This window comes from Furipterus horrens, unplaced genomic scaffold, assembly GCF_987537825.1.
Source record: "Furipterus horrens unplaced genomic scaffold, mFurHor1.1.pri manual_scaffold_9, whole genome shotgun sequence".
Lineage (NCBI taxonomy): Eukaryota > Metazoa > Chordata > Mammalia > Chiroptera > Furipteridae > Furipterus > Furipterus horrens.
The window spans coordinates 89290673-89314653 of NW_028327179.1; the positions used below are offsets into that span (position 1 = coordinate 89290673).

Consider the following 23981-nt stretch of genomic DNA (forward strand, 5'->3'; position numbering starts at 1 on the left):
GCTCAGTTGTAATACAACTTCTCCCTGGGAGTTTTATCAATGAGAAAAGACGGACTCTCATTACAGGAGAGGAGGCTAGAAGTCATCACCACACCCAGACACACCGTCATAAACTATCGTAGCTCCCACGTAGTGGGTTGGCCAAAATGTCCGTTTAGTTTTTTCCATAAAATAAAAGACACATTTCTCATTTTCATCAATAACTTTATTGTTTGGATACTTTGAGTATGTTGGCTATCTCCCATGTGGTATAACATTGATTGTCTCAATTAATGTTTCAGTGTGATCACTATCAACTTCAACTGGTCTACCTGACCGTGGACCATCATCCAGTGAGAAATCTCCAGCATGAAACTTTGAAAACCACACTTGACATGTTTAATCAGGCACAGCACCTTCTCCACACAATGCACAAATATTTTTTTTTTTGCATTTCAGTTGCATTTTTACCTTTCTCGAAATAATAAAACATAAAATGCCAATAATGTTGCTTATTTTCTCCCATCTTCAATATTAAAAAGGCTGCACAAAAATTCACCAATTTTGATAAGCTTTTAAAAAATGCACGCTGATATGACAGCTGCCACAAAACAATCTTACAAAATTATTTTGAGTGAAGTTAAAGACAACTAAGTGCTACTAGAGCCATCTTATGGAAAAAATCAAATAAACTTTTTGGCCAACCCAGTACTTAATGCTACTTAATTGTACACTTAAAAATGGTTACAGTGGTAAATTTTTATGTTATGCATTATCTTTTATCAGAGTAAACACACACACACAGCTTTTTACATTCCAATATACTTATTTGCTATTTAAAAAAAATGGGAGGTTTCTTAAAATGTTGTAAACTAGACCCAAATGTCTGTAATGTCATCTAGAGTAGAGACTGTTTAATATAGTTCTCTTAACTCCCACACCAACCTCCATTCCCAGGAGCTCAGCCCAGTCTGTGGTACACAGCAGGCCTTAAGTAGCACTTATTAAATTGAATTTTGAACAGTTATACTGATGATGAAACAAGCCTATATTCATTATCTGGTAGTGAATAGAAATTGAAACAGATGTGATCTCATTGCACAGACTCAATTCTGGTCATTATTGTCATTATCCTGCTCACTCTTCTGTGCGAGAGCCTTCTATTATCTAGAAGACCATTCCTATTTTCTTCTGTTCCTCTCCTGTGTCTCCTTCTCTCCTTGTTTCTTTAACCATTGCTTCAAATTCTTGCTTTCCCCATCTTAAATCACTCCTGTTTTAGTCTCAGATTAGGGGCACTGATATGAGCTCAGGGCCATAATTCAGATACAGTCTGTCAGCCCCCTATGGCCTGGGAGCCTTGAGTCCACACTATGTCATACCTGGTAAGTGTCTGTCCAGTCTTTCCTTATCATAGACATTCATAATGAGCATAGAGCAATCTGCAGGCTGCCCCAACCTTCCTTCCGAGTCACTGGGGGACCAGCCCCTCACTTAATCCCAACTCCTAGCACCTCAATCTTGGTTTGCTGCATCTGCTTTGATTCTTTAACACCTAATCCCAGCTAAAGTCCAGCTAATTCTTCCTGCCATATGCTCCTCCTTTTGGGCACCTACCCCCTCACTATCAACTGCTAAACTCAGTATGGACGGCAAAGTGCGGTGGTATACTCTAATCTGGGGTGTGTTGGTAAATGTTTAACAAATGACTCTCCAGGCAAGATAAACAAAATAACACAAAGAAACAATAACAACAAAAACAAAAACCCACTTGATTTTGTAGTATTTGCTGATTTCTGTGGTATAAGTACTTCGACCATGCCAATTTCAAACCATCAACGTGATGTCACTAAATATGGCGTTGGAAACAGATGCACAGTCGCACATCATGACAGAGCGTCTCCACTTGGGCTAGTCACATCCCCCAAGTATTCACAGCGAATGTTTATTCCCCTCCCACATTGTTCCAGAGCTGGTTTGTGTAACCAATACACCACGGCAGAAGGGATGCTCTGTTACTCCCAAGGGAAGGCTTTAAAAGACACTGCAGCTTCTCTCCCTCTCACCTCTTGCTTCGGGGCTATAGCAGCTGTGCTGTGAGCAGCCTGACGGGGAAGCTCATGTAGCGAGGGACTGAGGCTTCCATCCAACGGCCACAGAGCTACCACCTTGGAAGGGACCCCTTCAGCCCTGTCAAGCCTTGAGACTGGCCCCAGTCCCGCCTGACATCTTGCCTGCAGCTTCATGAGACACACTGAACCAGGACTGCTCCACTAAGCTGCTCTCAGATTCCTGATGGAGAACCTTGTTGGGCTAAGACATGTTTGTTATTCTAAGCTGCTACATTTTGGAGTAACTTGTTATGCAGCAAGAGATACTTAATATACTACTATACACATAAAATAGATGTAAATAGCCTCAAGAGCATAGATAGCAGTAATAATGGTAGTAAAATAATTAGGAAATGACAGGTTTTGAATATTTACTAATTTTGTTTTTAACACAATTTATATAGTAATACCTTTGTATAATGAAACTTTTAATAACAATTTTGTTCAACATATAGCTTTAAAATCTCTGGAAAATTTAATAGCCAGCTCTCATGAGCTTATATGAGCTAGTTCCAGAACCCCACTAAATTTGATCCAGTAGCAGCCTACTATTTTTGGTTGCATATACCTCAACGATTCACTGAGCTTATAATAAAAAAGTATTGGTAGTTTGTTTTATACCATGTACACATACTACTGTACCAACATGACTATAAAATTATTTAAAGGAAAACAAACAACAGATTAAAATGGATTTCATTTATTTGTGATGTAAAGCATTTATTTTCTTTTTTAAAAATCCTCATCTGACGATATGTTTTTTTTTCTTTATTGCTGCTAGAGAGAGAGGAAGGGAGGGAGGGAAAGAGAGAGAAACATCGATATTGCTTCTTGTATGCACCGCAACTGGAGATTGAACCCACAAGCTAATTTGTGCCCTGAGTGGGGATCGAACACACAGCCTTTTGGTGTACGGGATGATGCTCAACCAACTAAGCCACACTGGTTAGGGCTTAAGATTAAATATAAATCATGGTCTCTCTACAGGAACATTTTAAAGCTACTTCGTTTTGTGGATTAAAGCTAAACATAATCTGCAAAACGGTGTAACCATACACATGCAAATAGCAATATTTCACAATTCTATGAAATAGAGTAAATAAGAATGGACATCATTGTCAATTTCAACACATTGTGGAGTCCCCACTCTTCCCAGAACATTTGGCATATCCCTGGTGACAAATAACTGAGTGGAGCAAGTGAGGGCAGCAGTATATATAGTAAATAGTATACATAAATATATATAAACATATAAATAGTATATATAGTAAACACTGAAGTTTAACAACTTTTACTTGTGAAGTAAAATAAATATCTTATTATTTGTCCTCATACACCAATGTGTCATTTTACCCAATCCCTAGAACATCATGTGTCTCCCCATTGTAACCTTTAGAGACCGATGGTCTAATCCTTTGCTGGCAACTCTTGTTGACAAATGGTGTTAAATGACCATGCAGGGCCTTGGGACAGAGTTGCTAGGATGCACAACCCTTTTGTAAGAGGTGGAGAATCACTGTAACTTGGATTGATAAAACTGGGTTGAATGCAAGGGGTATAAGAACACACAAACAGCTAGGAAACCTTAGCTATCTCTGTGGAGCTGAAGAGACCAAAAGAAGGACATTTTAAAAACAACAAAGCAAACAAACAAAAGAATCACAGCAGAGACCCAGCACGAATGATGGGCCTGTGTAACCACCAGAGTTGTGGTGCTTTGTTAAGATCAAAAGTAGAAAAGAAAAAAAATAAACGCTACTAAGAGAAAGAGAGAAGCTATCCGTGTGATTTGTAAGCACCTTTTGAGCCCCTAAAGTTTTCTTTTCTGGGAAGATTTAATAGAAAAATAAAGCAGTCATCCACCCTCCTGCAGAACATCTATAAATGTGTTAGTTTCAAAAAAAGTCTTCAAAGGTGATCATTCAAATGCATATTTTTCTGCATATTATAAAGTAATTTGTCACTTCCTTTGTGTTTTGATAGATGTTTCCTGGTGTTTAGCTCCAGAACATTTCCTTTCATACATCTGAAGAATTGTCATTTCCTAGAGACTCCAAGGTGGCTTTTAAAAGAGGCTGTTTCTCCCTCAACCATCCCCTGCTCTCTTGTGAAGGGCTTAGCCCAGCGAAACTGGAAGGTGCTGGGGGAGGTGGCATCTGGCCCACCTTCATTAAAGCTCCTTTATCACTGTTTAGGACACCTTTGACTGGTTGTTGGCATTAGGGTGAAGGTGAATAGAATATATTGATAATGTTTCTTTTATCGAGAGCGAAGCATATATTCCAAGAGGAAAAAACATATAATAAAATAACTCCATAATCACAGCCCTTTACACCCTTGTCTCTTTGGAACCTGCTTGCAGTCCTAGGTTGAGATTAGTCTTTATAGTCGACCACCCTGAGCTCAGGTGGTTTTCCCAATTTACTCAAAGCCTGTTTCTCAGGTACATGTGCACAGACACAGCATTTCCTGAATGCTGTGACAGGTGGCAAAAAGGGAAGGTAAAAGATGATTTATTTTTTCCCTTCTTTTTGTCGTCATGTTTCCGCTGCCTCCCTACCTCCACCTGGTCCAGGTTGAGGTAAGTCAACAGGCCTCGTTTCTTTTCTACTCGTTTTGAGAGAAGACTCCTGAACAAAATTAAACCTCGAGGGCAGGAAAAGAAAACAGAGTGAAGGAGACAGGTTCATTGGAGACTCGCCCAAGGTTGGTCACCAAAATAGGAAGAGAGGAGGTTAATTACAAATCTGTTGGGCTCTAAAGCAGAAAAGACAGAGGCAATATAGAAGGATTGGGAAAGAGACAGGAATCAAGAAAACTCCAAATTTTTCACAAGACTGTTCTGCCTTTTTATAGCATCTTAGGGTAAAATGAACAGAGACCCTGTTTCACCTTGTAAGACTGTAACCTGGATGAGTGTCATGTGTTCTTTGAACTTCAGTTTCTCTCTCTCCTAAACACACACACACACACACACACACACGCATGCACACATATGCATGCACACATGCACACACACATGCATACACACACACACAATTGCTAGATAAAATACAAAATACCCAATTACATTTGGACTACAGATAAAAAGCATGATTTTATTAGTCTAAATATATTCTAAGCAAAATATAGAATATATTTATACTTTAAAACTTTTTAAAAAATCTGTAGTTTGAATTTAATCAGATACCCTGTATTTTTACTTGTTAAATCTGGCAATTCTAATCTAATTAAATTTCAGATCCACTTGCTACTAGTGAATGCAGTCTGATTGGTGCTGAGGACATTGTCACTGTCACCCACTGGCCTATGTTGGAACAGTCATCTTCTTATATTAGGATGTGTATGTCAGTTACCAATAATTCTTAGTTTCTGTCTGTAGTTAACTCAATGTTTAACTGTAAGTACTGCTCCCCTTTTGCAGATCTTATGGAAAAGTTTCAGGTAGTTATATCTTAGGCGTTGTTTTTTTCTCCTCAAATTGCAGATATGCTCAATCTCTTCCGCTGCCAAAGTAGCAAACATCACCAGTTAATCACAAAGGGAACTTAATGTTCACCAACTGTGAACTACATAGCATACTCGTATACGTACAAAGGGCTTAATCTTCAAGGTCAGGATTTTCCCTACAAATCCTATTCTTTGGGTATAAGGTGTATCACAAAAGTTTATAGAATCTCCTTCCCAGGAAGTAGTTCATTTGAGACAGGCCATCTCTAATGGATTAAATTCAGATTTACAAAATGGCAGCAATGAAGACAGAACAATTCTTCAGATTACTTTTTTTTTTTTTTTTAATGCTGTATCCAACTTTCCATTTTGCTGGGGAGAACCTATGAAATTGGATTTGCAGAGACAGTAAACCATTGCACACAGAGTGTGACCTGATCCTCCTACCCCTGCACCCAGCCACAAACCTGACCCCATCCACAGCACCCATATTCAAAGCCAGAAGAAAGTATGATGACTTTGTGTGCCCTTGAGGGTTGTTTCGGTGCACAGAAAAAACCATGGAGAGGTTGTTCAATTGCGATTGAATGTATTAAAATCGAAATCTAAGCCCTGGCTGGGTAGCTCAGTTGGTTAGAGTGTTGTCCCCATACATCAAGGTTGTGGGTTCCATCTCCCATTGGGGCACATATGAGAATCAAACCATGAATGTATCAATAAGGGGAACAACAAATTGATGTTTCTCTCTCTCTAAAATCAATCAAGAAAAAAAAAATCTAAATCTCACCTCTTAAATTTTTTATGGAGATGAAAACCACATAAAATTAGTTAACGCGACTAATTCAGTGGCATTTAGTACATTCCCAGCTTGTGCAGCCACTAACTCTAGTTGTAAACATCGCCATCACTTCCAAGTGCAACCCCTTACCCTTTAAGTGAGCTGCTGCCCATTTCCCCCTCCTGCAAACCCCGCAACCACCGATCTGCATTATGTTTCTATGGACTTATCTATTCTGGGTTTTTCACATAAATGGAATAACACAACATGTGACCTTCTGTGTTTGGATTCTTCTTCTTAGCACAATATTTTGGAGGTTGATCCACATTGTTCTCCATTCCTTGTCATGGCCGAATCATGTTTTCCTTCAGTTTTAACATTCAGCTTATAAATTTTATTATTCTACTTCACAGAATTAGCAAATTCTGAACAATAACTTTTACACTAATATTTTCCGTCCATTTACACAGTTAATTAAAATTTGTTTAAAATTTCAAACAATATGTACTTAACATATTCAGTTTTCTTTAACACGTTCATGAGCTTTTTCTTTTCTTTTTTTTTTTCCTGTGTGGTTGCCTCTCACTTGCGCCCCCAACTGGGGACCTGACGTGCAACCTAGTAGTGCCCTGACTGGGAATCGAACCAGCGGCACTTGGCTTGCAGGCCGATGCTCAATCCACTGAGCCACAGCAGCCAGGGCTTTCATGAGCTTTTTCATTGAAATGCAACTCACATACAGAAAAGTACGCAAATGCTAAGGGCATGGCATGGGAACTTTCACAAAGTGAACACCCCTAGGTTACTATCACCCCGGTCAAGAAATAGAACATGACTAGCACTGCAGAGGGTCCCTTGGCCCCTTCCTATGTTCCTGTAAAAGAGAGTTTTCTTTAAGCCTGGAATCCATATGAGTTTCTGTGGAAGATATTTTTATCTGCCAATCGTTCTACCAATTATGCGCTAGTCACTTGTGACTTTAACAACGACTGCTGCATCATGCAAAGGACAAGATTCAGAAAGAAGCTGCATGTTTGTCCTGTGGCTTTTAGGCTTTTAGTGTCCCAGGCCCCCCCTCAGGAGCTCTCCCCACACCCCAAACAGATTCTTCCTTTGTGCTGAGTACATGTCACCCTTTAATGTGAAGGGACTAAAAGTGCAAGAGAAGGACATTGTATATGTATCAATTTTATGCTGGGTTTATGCTGAAGATCAACTGCTGGTTACTGTATATAAATTTCCCGTGTTGTGTGGGCAGTTTATCTTCTTGTTATGAACATTCTTTAGGCATTGCGGGGGATAGGCACAGAAACTCAGTGGGCTTTCATGGCATTTGCTGCCAGGGTTCCCACACCCAGAGAGGGTAAAGAGACTCCCCCTTAGAACAGATGCCTGAAGGAGAATTATGTCTAGCTAGAACGACTTCAGTAGCAGCAGCCAGATGAGCAAAGGCCCACAGCTGAGATAAATGTGGAAAGTAGTTAAGAGTTCGGGTGGGAAAAGCAGCGTGGGGCCGCACAGGAGCCGGCTTTGAAGGCTAGAGGAGGGATTCGTTGTTTAGTCGCTGAGAATTCCCGGAGGATTTTGAAGGAAGAGCTGATCAGATGCTAATCATCCTCCTCCCCATTGTCATTATTTTTATGTTCAGAGGTGGTTTCCAAGGTGATGTGAGGACTGATGAGTGATTTTTCACACCTTGGCTTGTTGGGGGCGACCGTTCTGTTCAGCAAGGTCTTTTATCAACCGTCCAACCTCACCATGGTGTTGGCTGCCCAGCCAGCCTGCTGAAGGACGTCAGGATATGCCACCCCCTAAGAGGCCCCTTTGCACAATGATTACTTTGAGCTGGACACTTGGGGAACAGCAGATGCAAGAAGACTTCCCCTTTCTACTTAAAAACAGGCCATCCAATTTCCCATGAAAAAGGGGCCTTCTCTTTACCAGAAAGAGAAGAACATCCTTATGAACAGAGATTGGGAAATGTTTCTCTATGCAGAAAACGGAGCTCCCTTGACACACATTGCCACAGAATACTGGGAGCGTTTGTTAGAGTAAAAACGGTTTACGGTCTAAGGCAAAAATAACAAAGTGCTATTATCTGAGTACACAGGACACATTACCCTTTCAGGACTGTTGCCTGTAGACTTACTTTGCGGAGCAAAGCAAAGCCCTCTGGGAATGAGCACTTGCAACGAGAAAAGGTTTATTATCATAATGGAAGATTCAATTACTTGCTCTGATGAGAGGTGGAGGAGTTCCTGAATTCATTGTATTAATTTAGAGTTTTTTTTGGGGGGGGGATAATTAAAAATGTAGGCCACCTATGGGTGCTGCATAGTGTGGATAATGTAGTGTGATTATAATGGGAATATGATACATTTTGTTTATACAGTCTCTAGCTACGAAGAGTATATTAGGTATTTTGCAGTGGTGCTCTGAAGCCTAAAACAAACAAGATTAAAATCAGCAATAAACCAGATTAGGACAAGCCAGTGAAATTCAGCAATAAATTTGATGCAAAACCAATGTGAGATGCCAAGGCCTTTTAGAATTTGCTGCAGGCTGAGGCTTATGTTTTCTCATTTTAGTGATCTGGAAGGAGATAGGAAATGGGGTTGATGACTGTGAAGGGGAGGTCAGCCAGGGAGCATTTTCCACTGTAGGAGGAACAATTCTGATTGCACAGGGAGAACAGAATTTTCATGCCCAACAGGTCTTTGTGAAAAAGGTGTGTGTGTTTAGTTCCCATAGTCACTCATTCTTGTGGGACTTAAAATCTGTATAGTCAGCAAATTCTTCCCACATCAGCTTTCTGGGTTTTCTACTAAGGTTTTTTTCTCTCTTCCTCTCCATCCTGTTTCTCCTAGTCTTACTCCCAGCTCCCAATCTTGTAAAACCTCTGCTCTTGGATCCCTCATGTTACGGTAGCATAGTGTACCGGACAGAAATTCGAGTCTGCAGAGGGGCTGCTTAGCTTTTGTTTACTTGCTTAGAAGAGGGGGGGGGGGATATTAAGTTAATCATACGGGGTTCATTGGGTCCAGGTCTCTAACTATAACAATACTTAGAACAATTCCTTATCTCAAAACTGTATAAAAATGGCAGCAAAGATTTGCTAAGAAAGACTGAATGCTCTCTCTGTACAGAAAATAGCTTATTTTCCTCTGGGCACTTGTATTTAACATACTCTAAAGCATTATCTCCTCGCACCCTGGTAAACAGCCTTAACCGGTAGGTTGATAAGAATGATTCCGGTCTAATTCGTGCCCTCTTTTCCGTGTTCCGCGTTCCTGCTGTGAATGCGCACACATTTGCCTGTCGAAACCTCACTGCGAAGGACTGAATCCCTATTATGTATTTGCTACAGAAGATTTGTCCACCTGTCTCTAATTCTACAAATTGCTCGCCAGTTGCCAAACTTGTTACCAAAAATGGGAGCATAGTGCTGTAGCCTCTCTTATTCTGCGCAGAGTGCATGGCATCCTCAACCTCTTTGGTCTCTCTTTTTGCTTTGATGCAATCTGTGTTCCCTTTATGGTGGTGATCACAGAGGTTTCATCCTCCTTTGGTGGGAAGTATTACTTCCTGCTTGGCGGCTGGGATAAAAGGCCCGGCTTTGAGCTACACCGTGGCACTGTCTGGGTAACACCGTTGAGCGTCTTTTCCCTCCCTCTGCCATTGACTGATCACAGGGTAATCGTGCACTGTGTTTGTGTTATTTCCTGATTTGCTGGTGTGTTTCTACGAGGTGGGCACTGCTCTCACATTTGCTTTATTTTTCTTCATGTCTGGCTCAGGGCTCTGATGTAGTAAACACCCAATAAAGATGCCTTTTCCACATATATCTTTTATACTGTATTTCCCCCTCGATGTTATTTTTAAAATGTTCAAACATACAGAGAAGTTGAAAGAATAGAACGATGAAAACCTATATACATAGTTACCAGTGGCTGATATTTGGCCACATAGGCTTTATATGTTTATACGTATCTTATTTTTGTCTAAACCATGTAAAAGACCTGTAGAGATCATAATTTTTTTACCCATAAATATTTCAACAATTTCCTAAAAATAAGGACTTTTCTTATATAACCACAATACTCTCATGACAAAGAAAAAAATGTTGATATAATATTCAGTCCATATTTAAAATTCCAGAATTGCCCCTAAATGTCTTTTATAGCTGTTGTTATTGCTTTTCAAAATCTAGGATCCTGTTAAAGTTTATAGACTGCATTTTGTTTTTACATCTAAAAAGTCACTTTGAATGAATATGGAAGTTTAAAGTCATTCATTTACTATTTCTGTCCCACAGTTCTTAGAAGAACCTAGAAAGGTCATAGAGGGACTATAGATAATATGTCTAGAATATTCAGAACATGGTCTAATATATATATGTATATATATATACATATATATACATATATGTATATATATATATATATATCTCAAGCACTTGTTATTGGGAAGGTTGGGATTGTCATTAGGATTAGAACAGGGCTTATATTCTGCTGATATGCACCAATATAGTGTGACTATTGAAATTGTATTTATATTAATCCCACCTTATCCATGGAGAGATGCTTCAGACCCCCCAAGGATGCCCGAAACCTCAGATAGTACTCAACTCTATATATACTGTGTGTTTTCCTATACATATTGTACATACTTATGATAAAGTTTAACTTAAAAGTAGGCACAATAGGGGATTAACATTGATAACTAATAATAAAATAAAAAAACTATATGTGAGCCCTGACTGGCGTGGCTCACTTGGTTGAGCATCGTCCTGCAAAGCAAAAGGTCGCCAGTTTGATTCCTGGCCAGGGCACATGTCTGGGTTGCGAGCCTGGTGCCCAGTTGGGGAGGCGGTGCGAGAGGCAACCGATGGATGTTTCTCTCTCACATGGATGTTTCTCTCCGTCTTTCTCCCTCCCTTTCTCTCTCTCTCAAAATAAATAAAATCTTTTTAAAAAAGTGATGTGAATGTGGTCACTCTCTTTTTTTCTTTGAAAGGATCTTATTGAACCGTACTCACCATTCTTCTTGCGATGACGAGAGGTGATAAATGCCGAACCCACTTCTGAGTGTGGAACCATCTCTTACTTGCAGGAAATGACTTGGTGTCACTCCTTTCAGGGGACTCCTTGCGGAAGTCTTTGTAAAGGCTCAGTGCTTTCTGGCACAATGGGTTGCCATCAATGGAAACACATTTTCTGTTCACCCCTTCCACCCACAAAGTTAATGCCTTTTCCATCTCAACCACGCACTTAACCAGCATGTGGCTGTAACTTTTGCAGTTTGAAGAGCCACAGCAAAGCTAGCGCGGATTTCTTTTTCCTTCCTCACAATTTCAGGGGTAGAAGATTTGTTCTTACCATAGATCTTAGCAACCTCCCCTTATGATTTTTCTTCTAAGTTAAATGCTTTCACCTTTTCATTTAGAGGAAGCACTTTATAGCTTCTCTTCCGCATGTCTGAACCATCAGCAGCACCACTCTCGGGCGTGGGGCCACCGTGAAGGAAAATAAGGGTGACTTGCACGGAAGCATTGCAGTACGACGACAGTGACTCTGGTAACCGAGATGGCTACTAGTGACTCATGGGCGGGGAGTGTCTACAGAGCGGAGACCCTGGACAAAGGGATGAGTCACACCCCGAGTGAAACAGCGCAAGATTTCATCACATTTCCCCGAGTGCCATGCAATTTAAAACTTGTGGATTGTTTACTTCTGGAATTTTTCACTTACTATTATCAGATCAAGGTTGACTGTGGGTACCTGAAACTGTGGCAAGCGAAACTTTGGATAAAGGAGGATGCCATGGCATTGTTGGTAAACAGCTGTTGCATGAAGCCCTCCATGTGTGTGCTCCTTTCTCCCCACCTCTCACTGCCACACAACTAACTGCTCCTAAAGGCTTAATGCCCAGCGCCACTGCTGCTGGCCTCCAGAGCCAAGGCCAAGCTCCCTGCTCTCACTGGCTGGTACCTGTGTCATCTCATCCTCACTATTTATGTATGTATGTATGTATCTGGGGGATCCCTGCTCTGTAACAATCTCTCCCTCTCAGACTTAAGACCCTTTATAATCTTATAAAGGACCATGGGTGAAGGTCTCATGCTCCTCTAGCTGCTTCAAGTTGGATCCAGAAATCATCCTTCACTTTTTAAATATCACTTCTGGACTACAATAATGAAAATCTTGAATAGGCATATGCCAGATTACTCTGTTTATATTTTATTTTCCCCATCTGTTTACTGAGATTATTATTTAAAAGATTATTATTTAAAAGATTATTTAGAATTTCTGATATTTTGTCAAGTCACTCAATAGATTTAGGATTAAACAGTTTTTACTGTTTAAGGTATAAATTTGTCCTGTAATTTTCTGCATTTTGCTTTTATAACATACCTACTAATCTATCATATATAGAAAATCTTATTTATGTTTCCCCAAAGAAGATTGTATTTTGTACATGATCACTCCAGGCAAAGAACCTAGCACTCAGTGGTGAGCTGAAAACCATAGTTATTAATTTACAAATGTTGCCATTGAGCAGGTGATAGGTGGCAGTGACTGTTACTTAACAGTCGTGTGCCTCGCTGAGCATTTGTTTACTTAGTATTTCTGAAATTAAGTGTGGAAATTTCACAAACCTATAAAGTCAAATATTTTGCATTTACTTAGTGCCTGTAAGTGTTGATGAAAGTGGTGCTTCTGAGCAATTATTTACATAATCAAAGAATTTGATGAGATTCTGAGCAATCATTTAATTAAATTACCTTTAAGCTTTAGCGTGTGTAAAGGTAAATGAACTGTGTCTAGGAACTCTAAAACACTGTGTCAGAATTGCCAAGTAAATAGTAGAAAAGACTTCTGGAGATTGGAATGGAACATGAAGAGAGAATGACTGAGAGCGAAAAGAACGAAATGCTACAGAATGTCTCAGGTAGAGTCCAATAGTCACCAGGGTGCCATTATCTTAGCAGAACGGGACTGTGAGCCCTCCGCAACACAAGATGTTAGTGGCAAAAGTAGAACACGCTAAGTAAAAGCCAGAATATTGAAACTAAAGTCTGACAGAATAATATGGGTTATGCTGGATAAAGCTTGTTGTAATAATATATTTAAATTATTATTTTTTGAATACAGAATACTTAGTATGATTCAAAATTTTAAAAATACAACCCTTCCCTTCCACTACCATTTTCCTCTCAAGAGGCGACCCAGGTTATCAGCTTTCTGTATTCTCTCAAGGATATATAATGCACATGTAAGCATACTACATTCAGAAATAGAAATATAAATTCAGTATATATATATATTCACATTCAGAGAAGTGAACTGTACATTCAACAATACATTGTTGTCATCTTCAAAAAAGTAAAATAGAGACACCTGGCTGCTGTGGCTCCGTGGATTGAGCGTTGGCCTGCAAGCCAAGTGTCGCTGGTTCGATTCCCAGTCAGGACACATTACTAGGTTGCACGTCAGGTCCCCAGTTGGGGGCGTGAGTGAGAGGCAACCACAGTGAAAAAAAAAAAAAAAGTAAAATAGAATAGAAAAAATATAAATAAGAGATAAACAAAATTGATATATATGTAACCACCAACTAATCAAAAAAGAGAACATTAGCAGCACCTCTCCCCATCAACTGCTACCCAGTCCCACTTACCTAGAAGGTTAACCACTATCTTGACTTATGGTATAGTTTATTTTGCCTGTTTTTAAATTTTATACAGATAAAATTATGCAGAATTCTTTTGTGTCTGTTTTTGCTTGTTCCACACACTATACAAATATTTTATAGTCTCACAGGTCATGTACAAGAGTTTCATTTCTCCACATACTTGCCAACACTTGTTATTTTTCTTAAAAAAAAATTATAGCTCTTGCTGGATGACTCAGTTGGTCATCCCATACACCAGGAGGTTGTGGGTTTGATTCCAATTAGGGCACATACCTAGGTTTCAGGTTCAATCCCCATTGGGGGTGTGTGTGGGATGCACCCAATTGATGCCTGTCTCTCTCTAAAGGCAATGAAAAATAATAATAAAAATTGGATTATTTGCCTTTTTGTTGCTGAGTCTGGATCCTAGACTTTTATCAGATCTTGCAAATATTTCCTCCCATTCTGTAGTTATCTTTTCACTCAATGGATTTTTGAGCCATTTATTGAAACAAGAAAACCAGGTGAAAAACCAATGGGGAAAAAAGGAGGAAGGAAAAGTGGGTGCAGGTGCAGGCATTGGTTGAAAATCTGGGTGGGGATGTCCAGAAGGTACTTGGCTATAATGTGGTCTGGAACGTTATATGCATTTGGTGTTTAGTGAGTGATGGAATCTGGAAGGGGATGTGGGGGACACCTGCTGTTTTAGCTACCAGCAGTCAGAGGCTTGTGTCCAACAGAAACAAAGGACAGTCCCTCTCAACAAAGTATCTCTTATTATTGAATAATACTATTAAATATTGTTCTTGGCCAACCTCCTAAAACACTCAGGAACTCAAAAGCAACACGAAGATTAAACCACAATTTCTCAGTCAGACAACATAGGCTGGACCAGGAACCAAGAATATGGAAACAAAATCAACCAGTGAGAGATACAGCTTATGGGGAGTTACTTATACATTTCCCTCCAGAAAGAATACAATGTGTGCACACCTTAAACTATGCTTATAGTTAGGTAAGATGTATTTAAACTGAAGTAATTTAAATAGTGGATATAAAATGTACACTCCTGAATAAATACAACAGTTGCTTTTCCCATGATGAAAGCATCATTAATTTTTTCCTTTAGTTTATAATCTCTGTGCTGTGCCTTGATTTACTCAGCCATGCCTAAAGCACATTTTTTATATCTTAGGTGAGCTGACTCTGGTAACCAGGAAGTGTTAATGGAGGCTTGATAAACCTCCTTTTCCAGAATTCTGCCCACCTTGTTGATATAATGAGATACTCTTTTTAAAATCCCCTGGGTCTGAGTTGGGTGTCCTGTAAACACCAGGCCTGGAATGTTTTTATGAATCTCAGAAAAGCAATTCTGCTGCTGAGCTAGCCTGACTCTCACATTTCATTTATCCACAATAATAAGAATATCAATACCTTGGATATATATAGAACCTCTCATCCAAAGAGATCAAAGCATTTAAATTTAATTGGATGTTCCTTCCCATGCCTTTAAGAGCCTCTGGGTATATTTACAAATGTAATAACAAGAAAGTCCGCCCTGGTTTACAGTATAATACACAATATAAAACAAGACTTGAGCATACACTGCTCCTCACCCCCGTTACACAAACATATTCGCCATCTGGCCATGGGGTTCAAGGTTCCTTCTGAGCAGATCTCCATGTATCTCTTTACCAGTGACAACACGTCTCCATGAATCTTTTATTCTAGTCAAATTATTCCCTTAACATAGAATGCACGTTTTCACTTCGCACCTTAACCTGTCTATAGGACCCTTCTCTTCCTCTTCAGGCATTGAAGTCTCTACTATTTTTTTTTTTTTCGGTCCAACTCAATTACAACCAACGTATTCTATGAGGCCTGCTGTACTCATCCTAGCCTTCCTTGATTATTTCCCATTGAAACATCTGAGGCACTTGATTCTTGTTCTGTGGGCATTGAGTAGATGCTGTGGTTTACCCTCATCTCTTTTAATTTCCCCATATTGCATGTCAGCTCCTCCACACAGAGAAGTCTGTGATCAAGCTCTTACATCTTCATGAACTTGAGCTGATTCTCTAATCTGGGGAGTTTGGGAGTCTGTGGTTGAAGGTCAAAGGTCACAAAAAGGCAGACTTGCTAAGCTATTTCCTGTTTTATTTTATTTTATTTTTCGTTGTTCACAGTTTGGTGAAGGCTTGGAGTTAGCTTAGAAGGTCACCTAGAATCGAAGCAATGTGAAAGGGTTTGTCTGTCACCTGAAGGTGAATGGTGCAGTGTATAAGCTTTTCTGAGGTGGAAGGTGAAGGAAGTGGAACAGAAGCAAAAACAGTTTATTGAATTAAGGTTTAATTGGGGTGTGTTGATCTAATGATCACATAATTGCATTGCCAATTTGTGATAAAAGCAGCTCATCATTTTGATACTTATCCAATTCTTGCTTTAAACAAAATACTTTATTTCTGTTTATTAAAGTAATACCTATTCATAGAAAATCTGAAAAAATAGGAGTAAAGAAAAAGTAAAAAAACCCACCCATATTCTTGCTCCTCACACAAACTTCATAATACCCAACGAGGTGTACTTTAAACAAAATTGGTACCATACCTGAGTAATAATCTGACCGTGCAAATCTCACACAGTCTCACAGTAACCTTCCAAGGGAAGCACTATCACCACCTGCTTTACAGATAAGGAAGCTGAAGCAGCAACGGTTGAAAAGCTTGCCTAAGGCAACCTAGCCACTAAGTGGAGAGCTGGCATTAAATCTAGGCAATCTTTCTGTACACCCTGCATTGTTTGTTTATTTTTTATTGTGGTAAAATACCCATCACATAAAACCTGCCATTTTAGTATATCATTCAACGGTCTTTAATAATGCACAAATGCAACCATCACTCATCAAGTTCCAGAATGTTTTCATCATCCCAAAAGGACACTCTGTGTCTATAAAGTAGTCATTGTCTACTTCCACCTCCTCTCAATCCTGGGACCCACTAATTTGCTGTCGGTCTGTGTGAATTCACCTATCCCAGATATTTTCTATAAATGGAATCACACACTGCATAGCTTTTTGTGTCTGGCATCTTTCATTTAATATAATGTTTTCAAGTTTCATCAATGCTGCAGCATGCATCGGTATTTTATTCCCTTTCATGGCTGGGCAATATTCTATTGTGCGAATATGCCACATTTTGTTTATACCTTTATTGTATACCACATATTATACCACATTCATCCATCGAAGGACACTCAGGTTGTTTCTATCTTTTGTCTATTGTAAATAGTGCTGTTTGTGAACATTTGTGTATACTTTTTTTTTTTCTTTTGAGTGCTTGTTTTCAACTTTTTTTGGATATAACCCTATGAGTAGAATTCCTTGGTCATATGGTAATTTTATGTTTAACTTAAAAAATTATTTTATGTATTTTTTAATGTTTACCTTTTTGAGGAACAACTGAACTGTTTTCCACGGTGGCTGCACCATTTTACATTCCCACTAGCAATGCAGAAGGTCCCAGTTTCTCCACATCTTTTGCATGTGGATATCCAGTTTTCCCAGCATCACTTGTTGAAGTGACTATTCTTTACCCATTGAAGAATGTTGGCACCCTTGTAGAAAATCAATTGACCATAGATGTATGGGTCTTTTTCTGAGCTATCATTTATCTTCTTGTTATCTATATTTTTATTGTTTTGCAAGTACCACACTTTTGTTTACTGAAGCTGTTTAGTAAGTTTTGAAATCGGGAATCTAAGTCCTGCCAATTTGTTGTTTTTCAAGATTTTTTTTGGTTATTTGAGGCTTCTTGAAATTCCATATGAATTTTAGGATCAGTTTTTTAAATCAATGAAAAAGGCCATTGGAATTTTCATAGGATTGCATTGCATTTGTAGATTGCTTTCGGGAATATTGACATCTTAACGATATTAAGTCTTCCAATTTATGAACACGAGATGTCTTTCCATTTAGTTAGGTCTTCTTATTTCAGCATGTTTTATAGTTTTCAGTGTGTAACTCTTTCACCTCCTTGGCTAAACTTATTCCTACGTATTTTAATCTGTTTGATGCTATGTAAATAGAACTTTGTTAATTTCCTTTTTGGATTGTTCATTGGTAATATATAAAAACACTACTGATTTTTTTCCTCGATATTGTCTCCTGCAACCTTGCTGAATTCATTTAACTCTAATAGTGTTTAAAAAAATCTTTAGGATTTTCATATGTGAAATCATGTTGTCTACAAAACAGAAATAGCTTTAGTTCTTCCTTTCCAATTTGGATGCCTTTTATTCTTTCCCTGCCTAATTGCTCTAGCCAGAATTTTCAGTACTTCATTGAATGAAAGTGGCAAAAGTGGACATTCTTGTCTTGTGACTGATCATAGTAGGGAATTTTGTTTTTCAGCAGAGTATGATGTTAGCTGTGCTTTTTAAATAAATATCTTTTATCATGTTAAAGAAGTTCCCTCCTATTTCTAGTTTTCTGAGTGTTTCATCATGAAGTGTGTTGGATTTTGTCAAAAGCTTTTCTTCATCAATTGAAAGGAACATGGTGTTTTTTTCCCAGCTGTTGTTGGTATTCTTAGCCACTAGGTCCAATTATCTGTCTTTATAGATATGAGTTATTTAATTTTTGTGCTTATACCATGAAAATCTTCTTTTCATTAAAATTTATTAAAGTTATAATTTCCAGTGGCTATTTGTTATATCCTTATATGAATGTCCTATATTTTATATTTCTGTGTTGTTTCAAATTTTCAATATTTTTCTATATTTCTATTTCTTGACGAACAAAGTCCTTCGAACTGGAATTATTGGGCCAAAGGCTATGAACAGTTCTAAATAAAAAATTCCAATTGATTTTGAAATCAATATGAACTTCTACCAGCACAGTATCTATTTAATGAAATTAGTTGATGTATTATGCGCTTGCTGCTTTACAACTCTAGGACCTGAGTTTGCTTTCTATTCGTCTCTGAAGTCCTTAATCTTTGCTGCCACTGAGCAGATCACCTCTTTCCCTCCTTCTCAATATTTATTTTTCCTTTTGTTTCTCGATTTGTTCACTTTCCGTACATATACTCATCTTCGTTATTTGTTCACTTCGTCTTCTGAATGGACTAAGCCAATAAAGTCAAATGCAGGAAATACGAAAACTTACCAGTAAAAATATTAATAAAGCACACATGCACATTATTACCATCCATATCTTATTTAGCTTGGGAAGAAATGAAGTATGCAAACTGGGCAGTTTTGGTTTTCGTTTTTTCGGCCTTTTCTTTATCAATATCCATTTACGTGTTCCTGAGTGTAAATTTTTTAGGATTATCTGGGAATATAGGGACACTGAAAAACGACTGAACTCACATAAAAAAATGTAAAACATTTAGTTTTAGAGAATATTAAAGAAAAGCTTTTCTGCCGCTATACATTTTGGCATTTTACTGGATTAAAAAAAGAACTGAAGTAAAATAAGAACTGAAGTAAAATTTTGCAGACATCAAGCTTAGACCCCGCCCCACTTAAATACACCCCGCCCCTCGATAGGCATCATCAGGAAAATTGATATAATTCTAAAGACAAGGAAACAAAAAAGCCCAAGATCAGAATAAATATAAGACACTTATAAAAAGACTTCAACAAGCAGACCCTGGTTGGCTTTCTCAGCACCCAGGAGCCGCGGCAGGAAAACTACAATTCCCAGAGTGCTTAGAGGGCGCGTGGGGCCCCGAAACGTGCCGCCTGGGTCCCGCCCCCTCACTCCGGCGACTGGAAGAGAAGTTCTGTGAATTTCCCTTCTCCCATTGGTGGGCTCTCGGAGAGGTCAATTACCGAGTTCACTTTGCCTTCGGTTCGTTCCGACTCACGGGTTCTCCGCCCGAAACCAAGATGGCGGCAGAAGCAGCTGGTGGGAAGTACAGGAGCACAGTCAGCAAAAGCAAAGACCCCTCGGGGCTGCTCATCTCTGTGATCAGGTGAGGGAGGCAGGAGGCAGGGCCAGGGGACTGGGGACAGCGGGCAGCGGCTCCACATCCGCATTGGTAGGGAGAAGGGTGAGCTGGGTTCTACCCTGCCGACCCTTCACTTCCCTCCTGGCCTCCTCTCAGCCCATCGCAGGGCCCCCACTGACCCCCCCTTTTCTCTGGGGCTGGGCTAGAGGAAGGAGCCCCGCCTCAGTCTTTTCTGCAGGGTGCCCCGGCCCTAAAAGCACGCTTGCTGTTGGGGGCTCGGTAGAGAAAGCCAGGTGTGTGCATTTATTCCTGCCGCCTTGATTTGTCGATTGCCTCCTCCTGAGCTCACCGAGGAAGGGGCAGTGTTTCCAGCACTTAGGCGTGGAAGGCCCTGGAGTCGGGAGACGCCGGTCCCAAGTTGCAGATTGTGTTGTCACACTTCGGATACCTCCCACACCAGTGCATGGCCGCAGCCTCACATGCGAGAGCCTGTAGTGCGCTGGTGGAAGGACTGTGGGTTTCAAGGCGCACATGCGTTTTGGGGAGCTCTTCTGCCTTCCTATCCCGGTGTATTCCTAAAAAGAAAAAAAAAAGAAACAAATTTCAGGTTACCCTCTATGCATATTATTGTCCCAGAAGATATATAGTGGGAGTAGGAGTGGGAGTGGCAGGCCTTTTGGGGCCTTTTCTTTTCCATGTGAAATAAACTGAGGATGGAAGAACCCTTTCTAATAACATGAAGGATGATAGAGGGAGTCTCTAAAAACACTTGCCACCGTTTTACGTTGTTGACATTTCAATTTCAACTCGAGTGTTTCCATAAAATAAAACGTGAATGCCCTTCTTTTCCCCCAACCTATGCCAAACTTTTGGTTGAGTTCTTGGAGTGCTCCTGGAGTGTCCTGATATTTTTAAAACCCAGGGCCAGCAGTATCTGATAGTTAATAAGCTCTCGAGTGAATGAACAGTTTGAACTTTTAAAACAGCCTGCCATTGCCGGGCTAATAAAGACCCGTCTCATGGGTGTTATTTAGGGACCTCTAGTTTAAGATTATGGCATACTAAATCATTATTCCAAAAAATTTTTAAAGGATTAAGAGGATACGTCTCAGCCTGGAAATACTTGGTAGGCCATGCAGAGGAAGTGCGGTTGGGGACACACTTTCCTGCTGTGACAGTACACAGGTAGTGTAGGTGTTTCATGACATGAGAGTATTTGTAGCTTCCCATCCTCATCCCCTGTGGAAATATACTGTACATGATTTATTTGGGTTCTTGTTTGAACTTGTTTATGTTTTTCTGCCGTGCAGTCAACATTCATTTGAATAGTACATATTTATTACCTGTTTGTGGTATGGTCCTGGCACTTATATGTACTTTGGTAATCTTTATTTACTATTTAAAAAATTTAATTTATTTTTAATGAGATGGGGATGGAGGGAGAAAGAGAGGAAGAAAAACAGCCATCAAATGCCTCTCACACATGTGCCGATGGGGGACTGAACTTGCAACCCACGCATGTGCCCTGATTGGGATTCGACTGGGGATTTTGCTTTGCCAACTGAGCCACACCAGTCAGGGCTTTTGGAAATATTTATTGAATGAATAAGTGAATGCCCTGAGTTATGCAAAGACTAATCTGACATGATGTTACAGTAGACTATACTTCTAACGTGTTATAGAGTAGGCTATATTTGAGGGATAAAATATGTAAGTAAAAACTATGACATAAGACTAGAAGAGACAGATGGAATGTGATGGGAATCCAGGAGAACGAGTAATTTCTTCCAGTGGCAGTGGAGTGGGGAATTAGGGACGTTAGCAGCTAAATGAAATGTACCATCTCACCAGAGTACTAAAGATTCTATGGGCTCTACCCATTTTTTTTATGCTGTGTGCCAGTTTTTGTGAATGAAGTTAACTTTACCCTAAATGTCCTATATCGAAAACATTAAAAGAACAAGCTAAAGCTTTTTTTTCCTCCCTGATACTGATTCAGAAACATACATTGCTTTTGGTTGCCTTTGTGTTCTCCAGGGGAGATTTCCCAGTGCTGCGTGGTGTGGAGTGTGATTTTATGGTTAGCCCTCCATTTCTTATGCCCGTGTATACTATTTTCACATGATCACCATGATTTAGTCCAAGGCATTTTTTACTCTTAACTTCTGTTGTGTGTTATCATTTTTATTTCTCTTCCTTGTCTGTACCACCTCAGACCATTTGCACAACACTTTTATTTTGTTATATCTGTTACCAGCGTGATGTAAATGGAGTGTTCACACCTGACCTTCTGGGCAAGTTTAGTAAGGATTGGGGTTCATGTCATGTGACCTTTTTAAGACTGCTGTTGATGTTGGAATGTTGATATTTGTATTTCATTTCTTAGGGTCACAGGAAAAATTTGGGATTGGAGTGAGGGTGTTGCTAATGCTCTCTCATTGTTGTTTTCCTCCCTGATGTGCTTTTGAACATACCCAGTGGTTTAAATTTCATAAACAGTGGCAGTGGATGAGAGGTGGATGGTAGTATTCCTTTGGTATTTGGGTTGGAGGAGAGTTGGGGGCAAGTACTTTGGGGGACAGAATGGGGAATGTAGATGCTAAGCAGCACCCTTGGCCTCTACTCACTAGAAGCCAGTAGTGGGAGATAGCCGACATGCTCAAAATATCCAAATCAATAAAGTTATTGGTGAAAATGAAAAATATATCTTTTATTTAATGGAAAAAATGTAACAGACTTTTTGGCCAACCCAATATCTCAATAAAACCAGGAAAAAAAAGACTGAGGTATGTATGTACAGGGTGTTCCAAAAAAATGTATGCATACTTTAAATAATGATAAAGTCGGTGTTTATTAAAATATATTTCATTTTCAAAATGTAATAGAATCTACAGACATTATTTAATTGTTTTGTTAACGCCTGTTTTCAAACTGACATTGGTTCTGGTCCCAGGCACTGCTGACAACGCGAAGCAATGGAATCACAAACATCACGGAACATTTTGTTTGGTATTTGCGTACATTCTTGTTCAATGGCTGCTCTCAATTCAGCGACTGTTGCAGGTTTCAGAGCATAGACTTTGTCTTTTAAGTATCCCCATAAAAAAAAAGTCTAGTGGTGTGAGGTCTGGTGAACGCGCAGGGTATTCTACGAAACCCCTTCGTCCAGTCCACCTGTTTGGCAAGATCTCATCAAGGTAGGATCTGGCGGTGTGGGGGGGCCCCATCTTGCTGTTTCGTGATGTTTGCGATTCCATTGCTTCATGTTATCAGCAGTGCCTGGACCAGAACGGACGTCAGTTTGAAAACAGGCGTTGACAAAACAATTAAATAATGTCTATCGATTCTATTACATTTTGAAAATGAAATGTATTTTAATAAACACCGACTTTATAATTATTTGAAGTGTGTATACATTTTTTGGGACACCCTGTATATTTGTTGTTAGTGAATTGTTCTGTCACTGTAGTTGCTGCTTTGTCTGTCTGTTCAATTTGTATTCTCTGTGTTCCCCTTCTTGCAACATTGTACTCCTGATTCTTAATTCTTGGTGTAAAACTTTGACTACCTCCTCTTATCCTTAACCTCTTTTCAAATTCTCTCTCAAATACCATAGCACTGAGGCAACAAACCTCAAAAAGGAAAACCCATTTTATTCATTCATTCATTCAAATCCTCACCCGAGGGTATGTTCATTGAGAGAGAGAGAGAGGGAGAGAAACAAAACATTGATGTGAGAGAGAAACATCCATTGGTTGCCTCCCCTATGCACCCCAAATGTGGATTGAACCCCCAACCTAGGTATGTGCCCTGACTGGGCATTGAACCTGCAACCTTTTGGTATATGGGTTATATAATGCTCCAGTCAACTGAGCCACCTGGTCAGGGCAGAAAGACACATTTTAGACTTATTTATAAAGTCTGAGCTACATCTTCAGAATACATGGAACTGTATGTGCCAGCTTTGTTTCATGTTTCCTTGGACTTACTTTGTCACAGTAAATTACTTGTTGGTGAGAGAGTCCATTGTCCTTTGAA

The 23981-nt window shown here is 39.5% G+C and overlaps 1 protein-coding gene across 1 annotated transcript in view; it reads left to right on the plus strand.

Annotated features, from left to right (window-relative positions):
- The first annotated feature begins 19836 nt into the window (after positions 1-19836).
- Positions 19837-23981, plus strand: part of EXOC4 (exocyst complex component 4) — a 689199-nt gene continuing 685054 nt past the window's right edge. The window contains exon 1 of the mRNA XM_090287528.1: positions 19837-19967. Coding sequence (XP_090143654.1) covers positions 19882-19967 — 86 coding nt within the window. The 5' untranslated portion in view covers positions 19837-19881. The remainder of the gene's footprint in view (positions 19968-23981) is intronic.